General features: G+C 39.9%; 1 protein-coding gene across 1 annotated transcript in view; it reads left to right on the forward strand.

Annotated features, from left to right (window-relative positions):
* The window catches only part of PDE11A (phosphodiesterase 11A), a 433,775-nt gene that overhangs the window by 169,708 nt on the left and 247,202 nt on the right, over nucleotides 1-16,865 (forward strand). Inside the window, exon 4 of the mRNA XM_032755287.2 lies at nucleotides 10,705-10,845. Within this exon, the coding sequence (XP_032611178.1) occupies nucleotides 10,705-10,845 (141 nt within the window). The remainder of the gene's footprint in view (nucleotides 1-10,704; nucleotides 10,846-16,865) is intronic.

Here is a 16,865-nt window from a genome sequence, read left to right on the forward strand (position 1 = left end):
GGGTTAATTTAGGGAAGAATATGTAGATAAGAGAATGGAAAGCTCCAAGGACACCTCTAGGAGCAAAAGAAGGTCACTAGAAGGAGGGACAAAATGCAGATACTCATTTCCTGGAAGGCAAGTGACATCAAGAAGCAGGGCCTATTCAACTGTGTAAAATGCTTCCATTATCTGTTGAATTGGATATTGTCACGCACGTCCGTGTGAAGAGAGTCCACCAACAGGCTTTATGTGAGCAACAAGTCTGTTTATTTCACCTGGGTGCAGGCAGGCTGAGCCTGAAAAAGGAGTCAGCAGAGGGTGGTGGGATTATCATTGGTTCTTACAGGTTTGGGATAGGCAAACAAAGTACATTCTTAAGGGCGGGGGAGAATATTACAAAGTACCTTCTTAAGGGCAGGGGAGAATATATCGTATCAGGATGGAGCAGGAACAAATCACAATGGTGGAATGTCATCACTTAAGGCTATTTTCACTTCTTTTGTGGATCTTCAGTTGCTTCAGACCATCTGGATGTATACTTGCAAGTCACAAGGGATATGATGGCTTAGCTTGGGCTCAGAGGCCTGACAGATATTATCTTAGATTTTCTTCTCTTTTTCTCCTATCCTGGAGCTAGTCTGCATTGTTATTTGTAAAACTTCCATCACTCGTTAATAAAGCAATTTTAAATTAGAAACAATAAAATTACTATAATGTGATTTGTCAGTGCAAGACTCAAGGCACAATTAGTTTTTCCTCTGAGATAAATGTTCTTGTATATGGATCCCAGAGGCTCTCTCCATGCAATCACAACAAATTGAAGTTAAATAATTGCTCAGTTAATATGATCCATCAGAAGAAATAGTCTAGATGATTAAAGAAATAATGTTTTCCCCATTAATAACAGGGCTTTTTGCTTGTAATTACTGAGACAATTGACTCATTTTTAATGTCTGAACATGAAATTACTGTTCATTGATACCTTACAGAGATTTGCTGTCCAAATGCCAAATATCAAGATTCACTTAAAAGTTTTTTCACCTTTTGATGTTCTTGTTTGCTTTGGGATCATGGAGCAATATGGTCCTCAGCTCTGTTCAGTCTTTCTTTAGAGTTAATGTAACCACCCAGTGGGTTCACTTTGCCTACTGCCTAGACAAAGCTGATTTCTCAAGACAGGGGAATTGCAATAGAGAAAGAGTAATTCACACAGAGTCGGCTGTGCCAGAGACCAGAGTTTTATTTTACTCAAATCAGTCTCCCTGGATCAGAGTTTTTAAGGATAATTTGGTGGGTGGGGGAAGGCCCGTGAGTAGGGAATGCTGATTGGTTGGGTCAGAGATGAAATCATAGGGAATTGAAACTGTCCTCTTGCCCTGAGTTAGCTCATGGATGGGGGGGTCACAAGATCAGATGAGCCAATTTGTCGATCTGGGTGGTGCCAGCTGATCCATCAGGTACAGGGTCTGCAAAATATCTCAAGCACTGATCTGAGGAGCAGTTTAGGAAGAGTCAGCTGTATGACTCCTAAGCCATAATTTCTGATCTTGTGGCTAATTTGTTAGTCCTACAAAGGCATTCTAGTCCCCAGGGAAGAAGGAGGTTTGTTTTGGGAAAGGGCTATTATCATCTTTGTTTTAAACAATAAACTATAAACTGTGTTCCTCCCACAGTTAGTTCAGCCTATGCCCAGAAATGAACAAGGACAGTTTGGAGATTAGAAGTAAGATGGAGCTGGTTAGGTCAGCCCAGTTATAATTTTGCAACGGCGATTTCAATAACCCTACCCAGGATATTTGGTCCTCTTTCAATTGCTCAGTGAACTGGACTCATTTCATGGATTTCTTAACTTATTCAAATGTTTTTTCTCTTCCTTCCTTCCTTCCTTCCTTCCTTCCTTCCTTCCTTCCTTCCTTCCTTCCTTCTTCCTTCCTTCCTTCCTTCCTTCCTTCCTTCCTTCCTTCCTTCCTTTCTTCCTTCTTTCCTTTCTCTCTCTCTCTCTCTTTCTTTTTGAAATGGAGTCTCACTCTGTCATCCAGGCTGGTGTGCAGTGGCACGATCTCAGCTCACTGCAACTTCCGCCTCCCGGGTTCAAGTGATTCTCCTGCCTCAGCCTCTTGAGTAGCTGGGACTACAGGCGTGCACTACCACACCTGGCTAATTTTTTTGTATTTTTAGTAGAGACGGGGTTTCACCATGTTGCCCAGGCTGCTCTAGAACTCCTGGCCTCATGTGATCTGCCTGCCTTGGCCTCCCAAAGTGCTGGGATTATTGGCATGAGCCACCACGCCCAGCTACTCAAATGCTTTTTAACCTGAATAGATTCAGAAAAGAAATTTTCACATTTCAAACGATTTCAGGACAAATCAAATTCATTTTTGAAGTTGAAAGTTAGTCATGTCCCTGAGATGATGATCAGCACCATGATGAACAGATGTAAATTTGACAATTCATGAAATCCTTTTGTGAGAGATCAGACTTGAGACTGCACCTCTTTCTACATTCTATTGAATCAAGTGCCCTCTGGGCAATTCACTGACTATGTAGTTTTCTGATTGCTCTCTGAGAGAAGCATAATGTCTACCACCTGTACATAACCTACTATTCTTAAATCTCTGGAAACATCCATGCCATTAAAAATTCCAAATAAATATTATTTATGATTTATTTTTTATTTTTCACAAATCCATACCTGACCTGAGCAAACAAACGTTATGTCAATGCAAAAAAATTGCAGCTAATTTCTTAGCTAGAGAAAACCACAGGTTACTACAAATTTTTTTTTTTTATTATACTTTAAGTTTTAGGGTACATGTACACAATGTGCAGGTTTGTTACATATGTATCCATGTGCCATGTTGGTGTGCTGAAACCATTAACTCGTCATTTAGCATTAGGTATATCTCCTAATGCTGTCCCTCCCACCTCCCCCCACCCCACAACAGTCACCGGAGTGTGATGTTCCCCTTCCTGTGTCCATGTGTTCTCATTGTTCAATTCCCACCTATGAGTGAGAACATGTGGTGCTTGGTTTTTTGTCCTTGTGATAGTTTACTGAGAATGATGGTTTCCAGTTTCATCCATGTCCCTACAAAGGACATGAACTCATCCTTTTTTATGGCTGCATAGTATTCCATGGTGTATATGTGCCACATTTTCTTAATCCAGTCTATCGTTGTTGGACATTTGGGTTGGTTCCAAGTCTTTGCTATTGTGAATAGTGCCACAATAAACATACGTGTGCATGTGTCTTTATAGCAGCATGATTTATACTCCTTTGGGTATATACCCAGTAATGGGATGGCTGGATCAAATGGTATTTCTAGTTCTAGATCCCTGAGGAATCACCACACTGACTTCCACAATGGTCGAACTAGTTTACAGTCCTACCAACAGTGTAAAAGTGTTCCTATTTCTCCACATCCTCTCCAGCACCTGTTGTTTCCTGACTTTTTAATGATGGCCATTCTAACTGGTGTGAGATGGTATCTCATTGTGGTTTTGATTTGCATTTCTCTGATGGCCAGTGATGATGAGCATTTTTTCATGTGTTTTTTGGCTGCATAAATGTCTTCTTTTGAGAAGTGTCTGTTCATGTCCTTCGCCCACTTTTTGATGGGGTTGTTTGTTTTTTTCTTGTAAATTTGTTTGAGTTCATTGTAGATTCTGGATATTAGCCCTTTGTCAGATGAGTAGGTTGCGAAAATTTTCTCCCATTTTGTATGTTGCCTGTTCACTCTGATGGTAGTTTCTTTTGCTGTGCAGAAGCTCTTTAGTTTAATTAGATCACATTTGTAAATTTTGACTTTTGTTGCCATTGCTTTTGGTGTTTTAGACATGAAGTCCTTGCCCATGCCTATGTCCTGAATGGTATTGCCTAGGTTTTCTTCTAGAGTTTTTATGGTTTTAGGTCTAACATGTAAGTCTTTAATCCATCCTGAATTAATGTTTGTATAAGGTGTAAGGAAGGGATCCAGTTTCAGCTTTCTACATATGGCTGGCCAGTTTTCCCAGCACCATTTATTAAATAGGGAACCCTTATCCATTTCTTGTTTTTGTCAGGTTTGTCAAAGATCAGATAGTTGTAGATATGCGGCATTATTTCTGAGGGTTCTGTTCTGTTCCATTGATCTATGTCTCTGTTTTGGTGCCAGTACCATGCTGTTTTGGTTACTGTAGCCTTGTAGTATAGTTCGAAGTCAGGTAGCGTGATGCCTCCAGCTTTGTTCTTTTGGCTTAGGATTGACTTGGCAATACGGGCTCTTTTTTGGTTCCATATGAACTTCAAAGTAGTTTTTTCCAATTCTGTGAAGAAAGTCATTGGTAGCTTGATGGGGATGGCATTGAATCTATAAATTACCTTGGGCAGTATGGCCATTTTCACGATATTGATTCTTCCAACCTATGAGCATGGAATGTTCTTCCATTTGTTTCTATCCTCTTTTATTTCATTGAGCAGTGGTTTGTAGTTCTCCTTGAAGAGGTCCTTCACGTCCCTTGTAAGTTGGATTCCTAGGTATTTTATTCTCTTTGAAGCAATTGTGAATGGGAGTTCACCCATGATTTGGCTCTCTGTTTGTCTGTAATTGGTGTACAAGAATGCTTGTGATTTTTGTACATTGATTTTGTATCCTGAGACTTTGCTGAAGTTGCTAATCAGCTTAAGGAGATTTTGGGCTGAGACAATGGGGTTTTCTAGATATACAATCATGTCATCTGCAAACAAGGACAATTTAACTTCCTCTTTTCCTAATTAAATACCCTTTATTCCCTTCTCCTGCCTGATTTCCCTGGCCAGAACTTCCAGCACTATGTTGAATAGGAGTGGTGAGAGAGGGCATCCCTGTCTTGTGCCCGTTTTCAAAGGGAATGCTTCCAGTTTTTGCCCATTCAGTATGATATTGGCTGTGGGTTTGTCATAGATAGCTCTTATTATTTTGAGATACATCCCATCAAAACCTAATTTATTGAGAGGTTTTAGCATGAAGCGTTGTTGAATTTTGTCAAAGGCCTTTTCTGCATCTATTGAGATAATCATGTGGTTTTTGTCTTTGGTTCTGTTTAAATGCTGGATTACATTTATTGATTTGCGTATGTTGAACCAGCCTTGCATCCCAGGGATGAAGCCCACTTGATCATGGTGTATAAGCTTTTTGATGTGCTGCTGGATTCGGTTTGCCAGTATTTTATTGAGGAATTTTGCATCAATGTTCATGATGGATATTGGTCTGAAATTCTCTTTTTTGGTTGTGTCTCTGCCAGGCTTTGGTATCAGGATGATGCTGGCCTCATAAAATGTGTTAGGGAGGATTCCCTCTTTTTCTATCGACTGGAATAGTTTCAGAAGGAATGGTACCAGTTCCTCCTTATACCTCTGGTAGAATTCGGCTGTGAATCCATCAGGTCCTGGACTCTTTTTGGTTGGTAAGCTATTGATTATTGCCACAATTTCAGAGCCTGTTATTGGTCTATTCAGAGATTCAATTTCTTCCTGGTTTAGTCTTGGGAGGTTGTATTTGTTGAGGAATTTATCCATTTCATCTAGATTTTCTAGTTTATTTGCATAGAGGTGTTTGTAGTATTCTCTGATGGTAGATTGTATTTCTGTGGGATCAGTGGTGATATCCCCTTTGTCATTTTTTATTGCATCTATTTGATTCTTCTCTCTTTTCTTCTTTATTAGTCTTGCTAGTGGTCTATCAATTTTGTTGATCTGTTCAAAAAACCAGCTCCTGGATTCATTAATTTTTTGAAGGGTTTTTTGTGTCTCTATTTCCTTCAGTTCTGCTCTGATTTTAGTTATTCCTTGCCTTCTGCTAGCTTTTGAATGTGTTTGCTCTTGCTTTTCTAGTTCTTTTAATTGTGATGTGAGGGTGTCAATTTTGGATCTTTCCTGCTTTCTCTTGTGGGCATTTAGTGCTATAAATTTCCCTCTACACACTGCTTTAAATGTGTCCCAGAGATTCTGGTATGTTGTGTCTTTGTTCTCATTGGTTTCAAAGAACATCTTTATTTCTGCCTTCATTTCGTTATGTACCCAATAGTCATTCAGGAGCAGGTTGTTCAGTTTCCATGTAGTTGAGCGGTTTTGAGTGAGTTTCTTAATCCTGAGTTCTAGTTTGATTGCACTGTGCTTTGAGAGACAGTTTGTTATAATTTCTGTTGTTTTACATTTGCTGAGGAGAGCTTTACTTCCAACTATGTGGTCAATTTTGGAATAGGTGTGGTGTGGTGCTGAAAAAAATGTATATTCTGTTGATTTGGGGTGGCGAGTTCTGTAGATGTCTATTAAGTCCACTTGGTGCAGAGCTGAGTTCAATTTCTGGGTATCCTTGTTAACTTTCTGTCTCATTGATCTGTCTAATGTTGAAAGTGGGGTGTTAAAATCTCCCATTATTATTGTGTGGGAGTCTAAGTCTCTTTGTAGGTCACTCAGGACTTGCTTTATGAATCTGGGTGCTCCTGTATTGGGTGCATATATATTTAGGACAGTTAGCTCTTCTTGTTGAATTGATCCCTTTACCATTATGTAATGGCCTTCTTTGTCTCTTTTGATCTTTGTTGGTTTAAAGTCTATTTTATCAGAGACTAGGATTGCAACCCCTGCCTTTTTTTGTTTTCCATTTGCTTGGTAGATCTTCCTCCATCCCTTTATTTTGAGCCTATGTGTGTCTCTGCACGTGAGATGGGTTTCCTGAATACAGCACACTGATGGGTCTTGACTCCTTATCCAGTTTGCCAGTCTGTGTCTTTTAATTGGAGCATTTAGCCCATTTACATTTAAGGTTAATATTGTTATGTGTGAATTTGATCCTGTCATTACGATGTTAGCTGGTTATTTTGCTCGTTAGTTGATGCAGTTTCTTCCTAGCCTCCATGGTCTTTACAACTTGGCACGTTTTTGCAGTGGCTGGTACCGGTTGTTCCTTTCCATGTTTAGTGCTTCCTTCAGGAGCTCTTTTAGGGCCAGCCTGATGGTGACAAAATCTCTCAGCATTTGCTTGTCTGTAAAGTATTTTATTTCTCCTTCACTTATGAAGCTTAGTTTGGCTGGATATGAAATTCTGGGTTGAAAATTCTTTTCTTTAAGAATGTTGAATATCGGCCCCCACTCTCTTCTGGCTTGTAGAGTTTCTGCCGAGAGATCTGCTGTTAGTCTGATGGGCTTCCCTTTGTGGGTAACCCAACCTTTCTCTCTGGCCGCCGTTAACATTTTTTCCTTCATTTCAACTTTGGTGAATCTGACAATTATGTGTCTTGGAGTTGCTCTTCTCAAGGAGTATCTTTGTGGCATTCTCTGTATTTCCTGAATCTGAATGTTGGCCTGCCTTCCTAGATTGGGGAATTTCTCCTGGATAATATCTTGCAGAGTGTTTTCCAACTTGGTTCCATTCTCCCCGTCACTTTCAGGTGCACCAATCAGACGTAGGTTTGGTCTTTTCACATAGTCCCATATTTCTTGGAGGCTTTGTTCATTTCTTTTTATTCTTTTTTCTCTAAACTTCCCTTCACACTTCATTTCATTCATTTCATCTTCCATCACTGATACCCTTTCTTCCAGTTGATCGCATCGGCTACTGAGGCTTCTGTATTCTTCACGTAGTTCTCGAAACTCGGCTTTCAGCTCCATCAACTCCTTTAAGCACTTCTCTGCATTGGTTATTTTAGTTATACATTCGCCTAATTTTTTTTCAAAGTTTTTAACTTCTTTGCCATTGGTTTGAAGTTCCTCCTGTAGCTCAGAGTAGTTTGATCGTCTGAAGCCTTCTTCTCTCAACTCGTCAAAGTCATTCTCCGTCCAGCTTTGTTCCATTGCTGGTGAGGAACTGTGTTCCTTTGGAGGAGAGGCGCTCTGCTTTTTAGAGTTTCCAGTTTTTCTGCTCTGTTTTCTCCCCATCTTTGTAGTTTTTTCTACTTTTGGTCTTTGATGATGGTGATGTACAGATGGGTTTTTGGTGTGGGTGTCCTTTCTGTTTGTTAGTTTTCCTTCTAACAGACAGGACCCTCAGCTGCAGGTCTGTTGGAGTTTGCTAGAGGTCCACTCCAGACCCTGTTTGGCTGGGTGTCAGCAGCGGTGGCTGCAGAACAGCGGATTTTCATGAACCGCAAATTCAGCTGTCTGATCGTTACTCTGGAAGTTTTGTCTCAGAGGAGTACCCGGCTGAGTGAGGTGTCAGTCTGTCCCTACTGGGGGGTGCCTCCCAGTTATGCTGCTCGGGGGTCAGGGACCCACTTTAGGAGGCAGTCTGCCTGTTCTCAGATCTCCAGCTGTGTGTTGGGAGAACCACTACTGTCTTCAAAGCTGTCAGACAGGGACTTTTAAGTCTGTAGAGGTTACTGCTGACTTTTTGTTTGTCTGTGCCCTGCCCCCAGAGGTGGAGCCTACAGAGGCAGGCAGGCCTACTTGAGCTGTGGTGGGCTCCACCCAGTTCGAGCTTCCTGGCTGCTTTGTTTACCTAAGCAAGCCTTGGCAATGGCGGGCACCCATCCTGCAGCCTCGCTGCCACCTTGCAGTTTGATCTCAGACTGCTGTGCTAGCAATCAGCGAGACTCCGTGGGCATAGGACCCTCCAAGCCAGGTGCGGGACACAATCTCCTGGTGTGCCATTTTGCAAGCCTGTTGGAAAAGCGCAGTATTAGGGTGGGAGTGACCCGATTTTCCAGGTGCCATCTGTCACCCCTTTCTTTGACTAGGAAAGGGAACTCCCTGACCCCTTGCGCTTCCCAAGTGAGGCAATGCCTCGCCCTGTTTAGGCTTGGCTTGCACACGGTGCGCTAAACCGACTGTCCTGCACCCACTGTTTGGCACTCCCTAGTGAGATGAACCCGGTACCTCAGATGGGAATGCAGAAATCACCCATCTTCTGCATCGCTCATGCTGGGAGCTGTAGACCGGAGCTGTTCCTATTCGGCCATCTTGGCTCCTGGGTTACTACAATTTAATTTTTAAATAAGTACACAGTTTTCAAGTTAGAGCTTAAGATTTTTTTCCAAGTCGTGTGCTTTTCATTCTGCTGTTTTAAAAAAAATTAATGTGTTTTCTTTCCTGATATATAAATATCTAAATGTTCTCCTGGACAGTTTGGGATAAAGCAGTATTTCCTCTTGGGTAGAGGAATTAAGGAGTGTATATATGTATGTGTGTATATATATTTATATATATATGGAGGGTATATATATTTTATATATATGAAGGGTATATATATATTATATATATTTATATTATATATGTAATTTATGTGTTTATATTTAGCAAAGACTAAATGTAAATTACATATCTATTATATATATATATATATATTTAAGAATCTGAACCTTAATTAGCATTCACCTCTCTAATTCTTTCAGAGTTATGTAAGGGATGTGTATTAGTGAAAACGTCTCAAGTTTGACCAAGAATCTGTTTCTTCCTCATAGTGAGGAAGAGCTGCTTTATAATTTTCTGAAATCAATGTGCTTTGGAGGTATTCATTATTTATAAAATGTTTTTTGGTTTTGGTTTTTTTTTTTTTTTTTTTTTTTTTAGAAAGAGTCTCACTCTGGAATGCAGTGGCATGATCTCGGCTCACTGCAACCTTTGCTCCCTGGGTTCAAGTGATTCTCCTGCCTCAGCCTCTGGAGTAGCTGGGACTACAGGAACATGCCACCATGCTTGGCTAATTTTTTTTGTATTTTTAGTAGAGACGAGGTTTCAGCATATTAGCCAGGCTGGTCTCAAACTCCGACTTTGTGATCCACCCGCCTTGGCCTCCCAAAGTGCTGGGATTACAGGCATGAGCCACTGTGCCTTGCCAAAATATTGGGTTTGTACCTAGTTGCATTGCAGAAAAATTACTATAGAAGAGGGGAAATGCCTATAGCTAATGGTGATATAATCTCTGTGTCAAACTGAAATGTTAATAATCAGAATCTAGTTTTAAAGAGTTTATTCAAGTGAAAAGCTGGGAATGGCCAATCCGGGAGATGCAGACTCCAGAGAAATGGGGTAAATGTTCCAAAGTTAAAAGTTAAGCTCTTGCTTCTACAGGCACAAAGTAAAGAAATTTAATAGGATTTCAGCATTTTCTATACAAGGCTGGTATATGAGTTATAGCAATATAATTAGTTACAGTTTTTTTCTTTTCTGTACAGCTTGTTTTCTTCATAGCTGGTTTTCATTTTCTTTCCAATTTAAAAGAGTATATTTAACATTCCATCTTAAGGCAATGTTATGGCCATGGAGTCCTCGTGTGAGACGAGTAAGAGGGAAGTTAATCTGTAATGAAGATCAACAGTGAAGAGGGAAGGGGTCTTCTCTGTTGCTCATTAGTAATTTTCAACATTTTACAAAACAATTTTGGTAAGGAAGAAGGCTAATCTATAGTCAGAGAAACAAGGTTATAGCTGCCTTGGTTACGCTTGCCTTTCAAGTGACCCCTATAATCAGCATCCTTTAAGACTCAAAATAACCTAGAGTTCCAATAGCTTAGGTTTTGAATTACTTATCTTCACACCTGTTCCAAGAACTAGCTCTATTCTGAAGTTGTATTTTGCACTTTAAGCATGTGTTCTAAAATTGAGTGATAAAAATATGTCAAAACAATCATAAAAGTTTTTAAAATTAGCTACACAAAAGGATTTATTATATTTTATTAAAGCAAAGACTAAATTAAATTTTAAGGAAAAAAGCAACTTTTTTTCAGTTTTACATCCACCTAAATACATCTATTTCATCTTTTCTAGGCTTTGCTAGAGGTGGTTAATGACCTCTTTGAAGAACAGACTGACCTGGAGAAAATTGTCAAGAAAATAATGCATCGGGCCCAAACTCTGCTGAAATGTGAACGCTGTTCTGTTTTACTCCTAGAGGACATCGAATCACCAGTAAGTTATCTTTTATCTTTTAAAGTTGAAGACTGTGTGAATGAAATAAAGTTGAGTTTATTTATCATTAAACTTGTGAAATTGTGACTTGAATCACTCACTTCCTGACTCTTCAACCATGGGGCAACTTTTCATAAAACAAGAGTTTTTTATTTTCTTTATGTGTATTTCATTCTCTTTTTGCAGTCAACTTAGAAACATAGATTTTTAAGCTAATGGGGACTTTAGAGATCTATCCCAGGCCTTTGTAATTGCAGATGAAGGAACTAAGGGGTTCAGTGATTCGCCCAACCTCACACAGCTCCATTAGAAGATAAACTCAAGTGTCTGTCTCACATTTTATTTACCTATGAAGGGTAAGGCCCTCAGCATTTCGGGGGGTGGATTTCAGTCCAGACAATGCTCCATGGCCTTCTTAAGGCAAGGAGGAAGCAAACAAATGAGTGGCGATTCAGTACCCTTAGCTCTTGGAGCCCAGACAAACTGGACTCAAGCAGAATGGAATGGCCAACCGAAGCTGGGCCCTTCCCTGCAGCAGATTTGTCCCGTGGAAGCTTCCAGGTTCTTTCACAGCTGCTGTTAACCTGCAAATTCTGGCACAGAGTAGCCTTACCAGGTGAAGGGGGCCGCTGTTCACTTCCCTGCAGGGGTTCCTGCCACTCCAGAGGGAAACATATCGTTCAGGACCTTAGGGCTGCCTCACCATGGCAATTTGGGGCCAGCTTTCTGGTTTTGTTAAGCCCTTTGGCTTTCAGGGGGAAATCTGCTGGGTAGATAAGCAACAATATTGAAATAATAATCATCATCAATCCAAATTCTTGAAAGTTAAATGTCTAAACCCTTGGCAGCAATTTAATATCTTTGCTGAGAACTTGCTTCAAAGATCGGGAATTGTCTAGCAATTAAGAGTTGCTTTAATACCTGACAGAATGTTATTTTGCCACACTTTACTGACAAAAGATTATTCCCTTTGCCTTTAGGTTTGTTTTCCTCAAAGAATAGGAAACTTAGAGTAAATTTTGGAGATTTAATAATAAGTATTGTAAGACTCACAATACTGAGTTTCTTTTAAAATCTATATATGTGTAAAATGTTTAGGAGTGTTTCCCCAGATTTTAGCAGAGATTGGGGTTATTTCTGTTTCAGTCAATGCGGTTTACACAAACAATAGCCTGGAAAGTATCCTGTGATTGTATAAATCTCAGCTGAACCTTGGGAGAACATGCACACACACACACACACACACACTCCAATAGCCCATACTTATGGAGTGTTTCCAGAAACTTTGTGAAACATTTGCATTCTTTTAATCCTTATCTTATAAGGTAGGTGTTATTATCATCCTATAATAATTTTATACATGAGGAAATAAGGCTCAGAAGGTTGCATGACTTGCCAGTCACCTCCACTGCCTGACTCTAAAGCCCCTTAAAGGAATGGGAAGCGGTGGGGGTGCTCATTAATACCTGGCAGGTTTCAGGGCCACAGAGAAGCCCCCATTAAACAAAGGCAGGAAGGGGCAACTGTTGGGGCTTTGGCTGCCAGGATAACCTGAACCACCCCAAGGTCCCTGTGGGAGCAAGTGGCTGGGGGTGAGGGTCAGGGGTATGCAGGCTGGAATCTGGACACAGGCAAACTCATTGTTTGCTAGCTCACTTGTAAACAGATATAAAAGCAACTTAAACCAGCTAAGGGTGGTCATTCTTGCTAATCTTCTAACTTGGACTAGTGTTTATGGTGTGGTCTCTTTGGCAAATGACCAAAAAAATATAGATGATGGAAGTTGGTATTGAATGTGGAGGCAGAGATGGAGGGAACGTAGAAACAGCAATATCTTCATGGTATAAAGTAGGGAGAGGAGTGGTCAAAAAACACCATCTAGATAGAGTAGATGGTACAAATGATAACAGCGCTGGCTGGTATTCTACTGAAAGTTCAAAAGGCCTCTTTGCTATCACTGCTGAACATTCTGAGACTAATGTTAGGGCAGAAAATTCTGCACCACTCCTCATCATTTCTTCTCTTTTCTTACCCATCCCCCTCCAAAGTGATATTGATGGAAAAACCAAACTCCGTAAAATATTTTATTTTTGTTTTGTTTTGGTTTTTTGATTTTTTAAATTCTAATTTTCTAAATTTTAATTGATAAATAATAATTTTATGTATTTATAGTATACAGTGTGATGTTTTGATACATGTATATATTGTGGGATAATTATTTATTAATATATAATTTATAATGTATATGTATAATCAAAAACATATTCCTTCTATCTAACGAAACTTGTACACTGTGACCAACAACTCTCTACTCACTTTTAGCCTCTGGCAACTACCATTCTACTTTTTGCTTCTATGAGTTCAACTTTGTAAATTCTAGAAATAAATGAGATCATCCAGTATTTGTCTTTCTGTACCTGGCTTATTTCACTTAACATCCTTCAAGCTAATTCATGTTTGAAATTACAAAATGTTATTCTTTTTAAAGGCAGAATAGCTTTTTTTTTTTTTTTTTTTTTGAGATGGAGTCTCGCCCTGTCCCCCAGGCTGGAGTGCAATGGCGAGATCTCAGCTCACTGAAACTTCCACCTCCTGGGTTCAAGCAATTCTCCTGCCTCAGCCTCCTGAGTTGCTGGGATAACAGGCACCCACCACCATGCACAGCTAATTTTTGTTGTTTTTAGTAGAGTTGGGGTTTCGCCATGTTGGCCAGCCTGGTCTCGAACTCCTGACCTCAGTTGATCCACCCACCTCGGCCTCCCAAAGTACTGGTATTACAGGTGTGAGCCACGGCACCCTGCCCAGAATAGCATTTTTTAAATGGATAATTGTTTCTATTACCTTGTGTATTGTACAGACTTATTATTGAAAGTTTCCTCTGTCATCAAGTCCCTCAGAGCACCTCCAAAAAAGCATCTCTTGAAATATGAAACTCATTCCTTTTTTTTTTTTTAATTTTAGGTTCAGGTATACATGTGCAGGTTTGTTATACAGGTAAACAGGCTTATTCTGAGCCAATATGAGTGACTGTGGCCAGGGAAAATACAAACAGAAGAAGCCTTGAATAAGTGGTCCCAAGGTAGTTGGATCGCAGTTCGGTTTTATACATTTTAGGGAGGCAGGAGTTACAGGCAAAGACATAAATCAATACATGGAAGGTATATATTGGTTTGGTCTGAAAGGGCAGGATATCTTGAAGGAGGGACTTATAGGTTACAGGTAGGTTCAGAGATTCGCAATTGATTAAAGGAGTAAGGCTCTATCTAAAACTTAGAGTCAGCAGAAAGGAATGTTTTAAATTAAGGCAAGGATGCTATGTAGCAAGATTGGTGGCCTGCAGGAATGACTTAACCCTTGCCTTACATGATGTTAGGTCTTGTTTATAATTTGGTATCTTATTGCCACAAAGAGTCTGTTTCGTGAGTCTTATGATCTCTATTTGAACAGTAATGCTCCTCAGCTGTGTATGAACTCCAAAACGGAGGGCAAATAATGAGGAGGCTATTCGACTTTCCTTCCATTTATGGCCAGGAATTCAGTTTTTAAGGTTTTTCTTGGGTCCCCTGGGCCAAGAGGGTGTCTGTTCAGTTGGAGTAGGATTTTATTTTTAGTTTGTAGTGAGAATGAGCTCCTCTAACACCGTAGGGATGAACTCTAAAGGTTAAAAGTGAACCAGGTGAAAAAAATATTAATCTGCTCAGTATTGTGCCAGAAGCAGTGAAGACTTGTTGGCAAGTCTGCTGCCTGTGGAGGTGGTGGCAGAAGTTTGGGGTAAAGGTATCTATTTATGTGGCATCCCCAGCAGAAAACCTGCCAACGCTAGGCATTCCTTTAATGCACTTCTCACCAAAGGCTTCTCAAACATTTAGGCTTGTAGGTGTCACAGTTCTGTGCACCACTCAAGTTGTACAGTAGAAATTATAGAAAGGAGACTAGAAACAGTCACACCACATTCAGGAGAAGAAGCCAGGATAAACAGGAAAATGTTTATCTCTGCCCTCACATTCAATATGAACTTCCATCATCTGTACATTTTTGGTCATCTGCCAAAGAGTTAGACCACACCATAAAAACTAGTCCAAGTTAGAAGATTAGCAAGAATCGCCACCCTTCTAATCTACTGTATTAGAAGATTTTCAAACTTGACAAAGTTATTTTTACTGGAAATATTTCAATAATAGGTATATTTTATAATAATAAAGGAATCCATATAAGATCTCAATATTACCAAGCAAATCCACAATTATACCTTTTCCATATTACTTATGACCTTTCTTTCCTTATTATTATCAATGAACCTATCACTAGCAGGATGCTTCTTAGACAGTCTTCATCACCTCTGATGCCCCGGTATTTATGATAAACACCAAAGAGCTTTTCCTTATGCAAACTGCTAGTTCCATTTTTAGATGTGTTATAACCAATAGTTATCTACATAACATAAAACAAAAATTTCAGGAAAAAAAGATTGATATCAAGGGGTTAAGGGAAGTCCCCCTGTCCACACCCCTCCCCAACTTGACAGTAAGCATGTGGTATGTTACTTCGGGGGAGGACTTCCTCAGAATACAGGAACAGCTAAATGGGTTTTTAAGTTCCAAAACGGGCTTTTAAAATTTATAGCAGGGCTTTGCACAGTAGCATGCACCTACAGTCCCAGCTACTCAGGAGGCTGAGGCAGGAGGATTGCTTGAGCCCAGGAGTTCAAGGACAGCCTGGGCAAAATAGTGAAACACCACCTCTGAAAATCAATCAATCAATAAATAGATGAATAAATAAATAATATAATATTTATAGCAGGGTTATTCTGGAAAGCCAAAACTTTTTCCTAAAGGCTTGAATGAATCAGAACCTAAAATTATGAACAAAACAGTAGAATGGAAAGAGAATAGATGAAGCCCTCGACTATCCCATTCTTGGATTGCCTGGACTAAGCGAGGAGAGGTGGAGAGGAGAATAATAAATGTGAGGTCATCAGTCTTCCTAACCTTGCTCCCAAACTCAATTCTCTGTATAGTGGTGGTGGTGGGCATTGGAGAGCAGGTGGGCAGAGTTGAAACTTCCCCCAGACACATGGCAGGAAAAAAGAGGTGACAATGTCAGAGGCCGTAAGAGGCAGTGAGAGCCTGACAGCTTTTCTAGAGTCCCAAAGGAGCATGAGACGCAAATGCAGCTTTCCCCATTTCCTGGCAGACATTAACAGAGGGAGGGCTGAGGCCTGAAGAAGCCTGGCTGTCAGGTGAGGAAGGGACAGGGTTGTGACCTAGTCCTGGAGGGGCTGTGGATATTTATGCATATCCAGTGTTAGGAATGACTATGCTGAGGGCCAGCAAGGCCTTCTTATCTCAGAACAGAGGCCAGTCTAGGTGAGCAGGTGACTGCAGGCCAGCCGTGTCTCTTCCAAGCACCTGGAAAGGTGCATGTCTCCTTGGTGAAAATTTCAGTATTAAATGAGTCTAAATCTGAAATGACTGAGAAAACCTGAAGTGGCTGAGTTTAACTGGAGTAATCTCTTTTGTCTTCTGCCAATAAGCAGACTTGGGGCTCAAGCAGATAAATTTAGTTGAGTTATAGAAAAAGAATATGTTACTTTTTTGTATAGCTGTATCTGTGAACTTTTAAATCTATAATCAATATGCAAATTATATTCTCTAATTAGTTATCTTGTATTCAATTCACATATATAACGATTAGATAGATGGGGAGAATGATGTATTATTCTATAAATGTTTTGGAAGCAAATGGCTGGCAATTTGGAAAAAAAAACGTAAGAAGCTGGATTTCTAGTTCATACCTATAAAAATATAATTTTATAAAAGGCAAAATTATGGTTCATATAAATATAAAATAAATGCAAGTTGAAGATTTTTTAAACTCATTAATGTATGAGGGAGCCAATATGATGTTAAAACCAGTCCAAAGAGCACTTGAGAAGTTAGGTGTTTATGGGTAATGTTAAGATACAATTTCAAGGTTAAAAACAATACTGGTTAAAGACAAAACTAAGCCATAAACCATAA

This window comes from Hylobates moloch, unplaced genomic scaffold (assembly GCF_009828535.3).
Source record: "Hylobates moloch isolate HMO894 unplaced genomic scaffold, HMol_V3 SCAFFOLD_1, whole genome shotgun sequence".
NCBI classification, from domain to species: Eukaryota; Metazoa; Chordata; class Mammalia; order Primates; family Hylobatidae; genus Hylobates; species Hylobates moloch.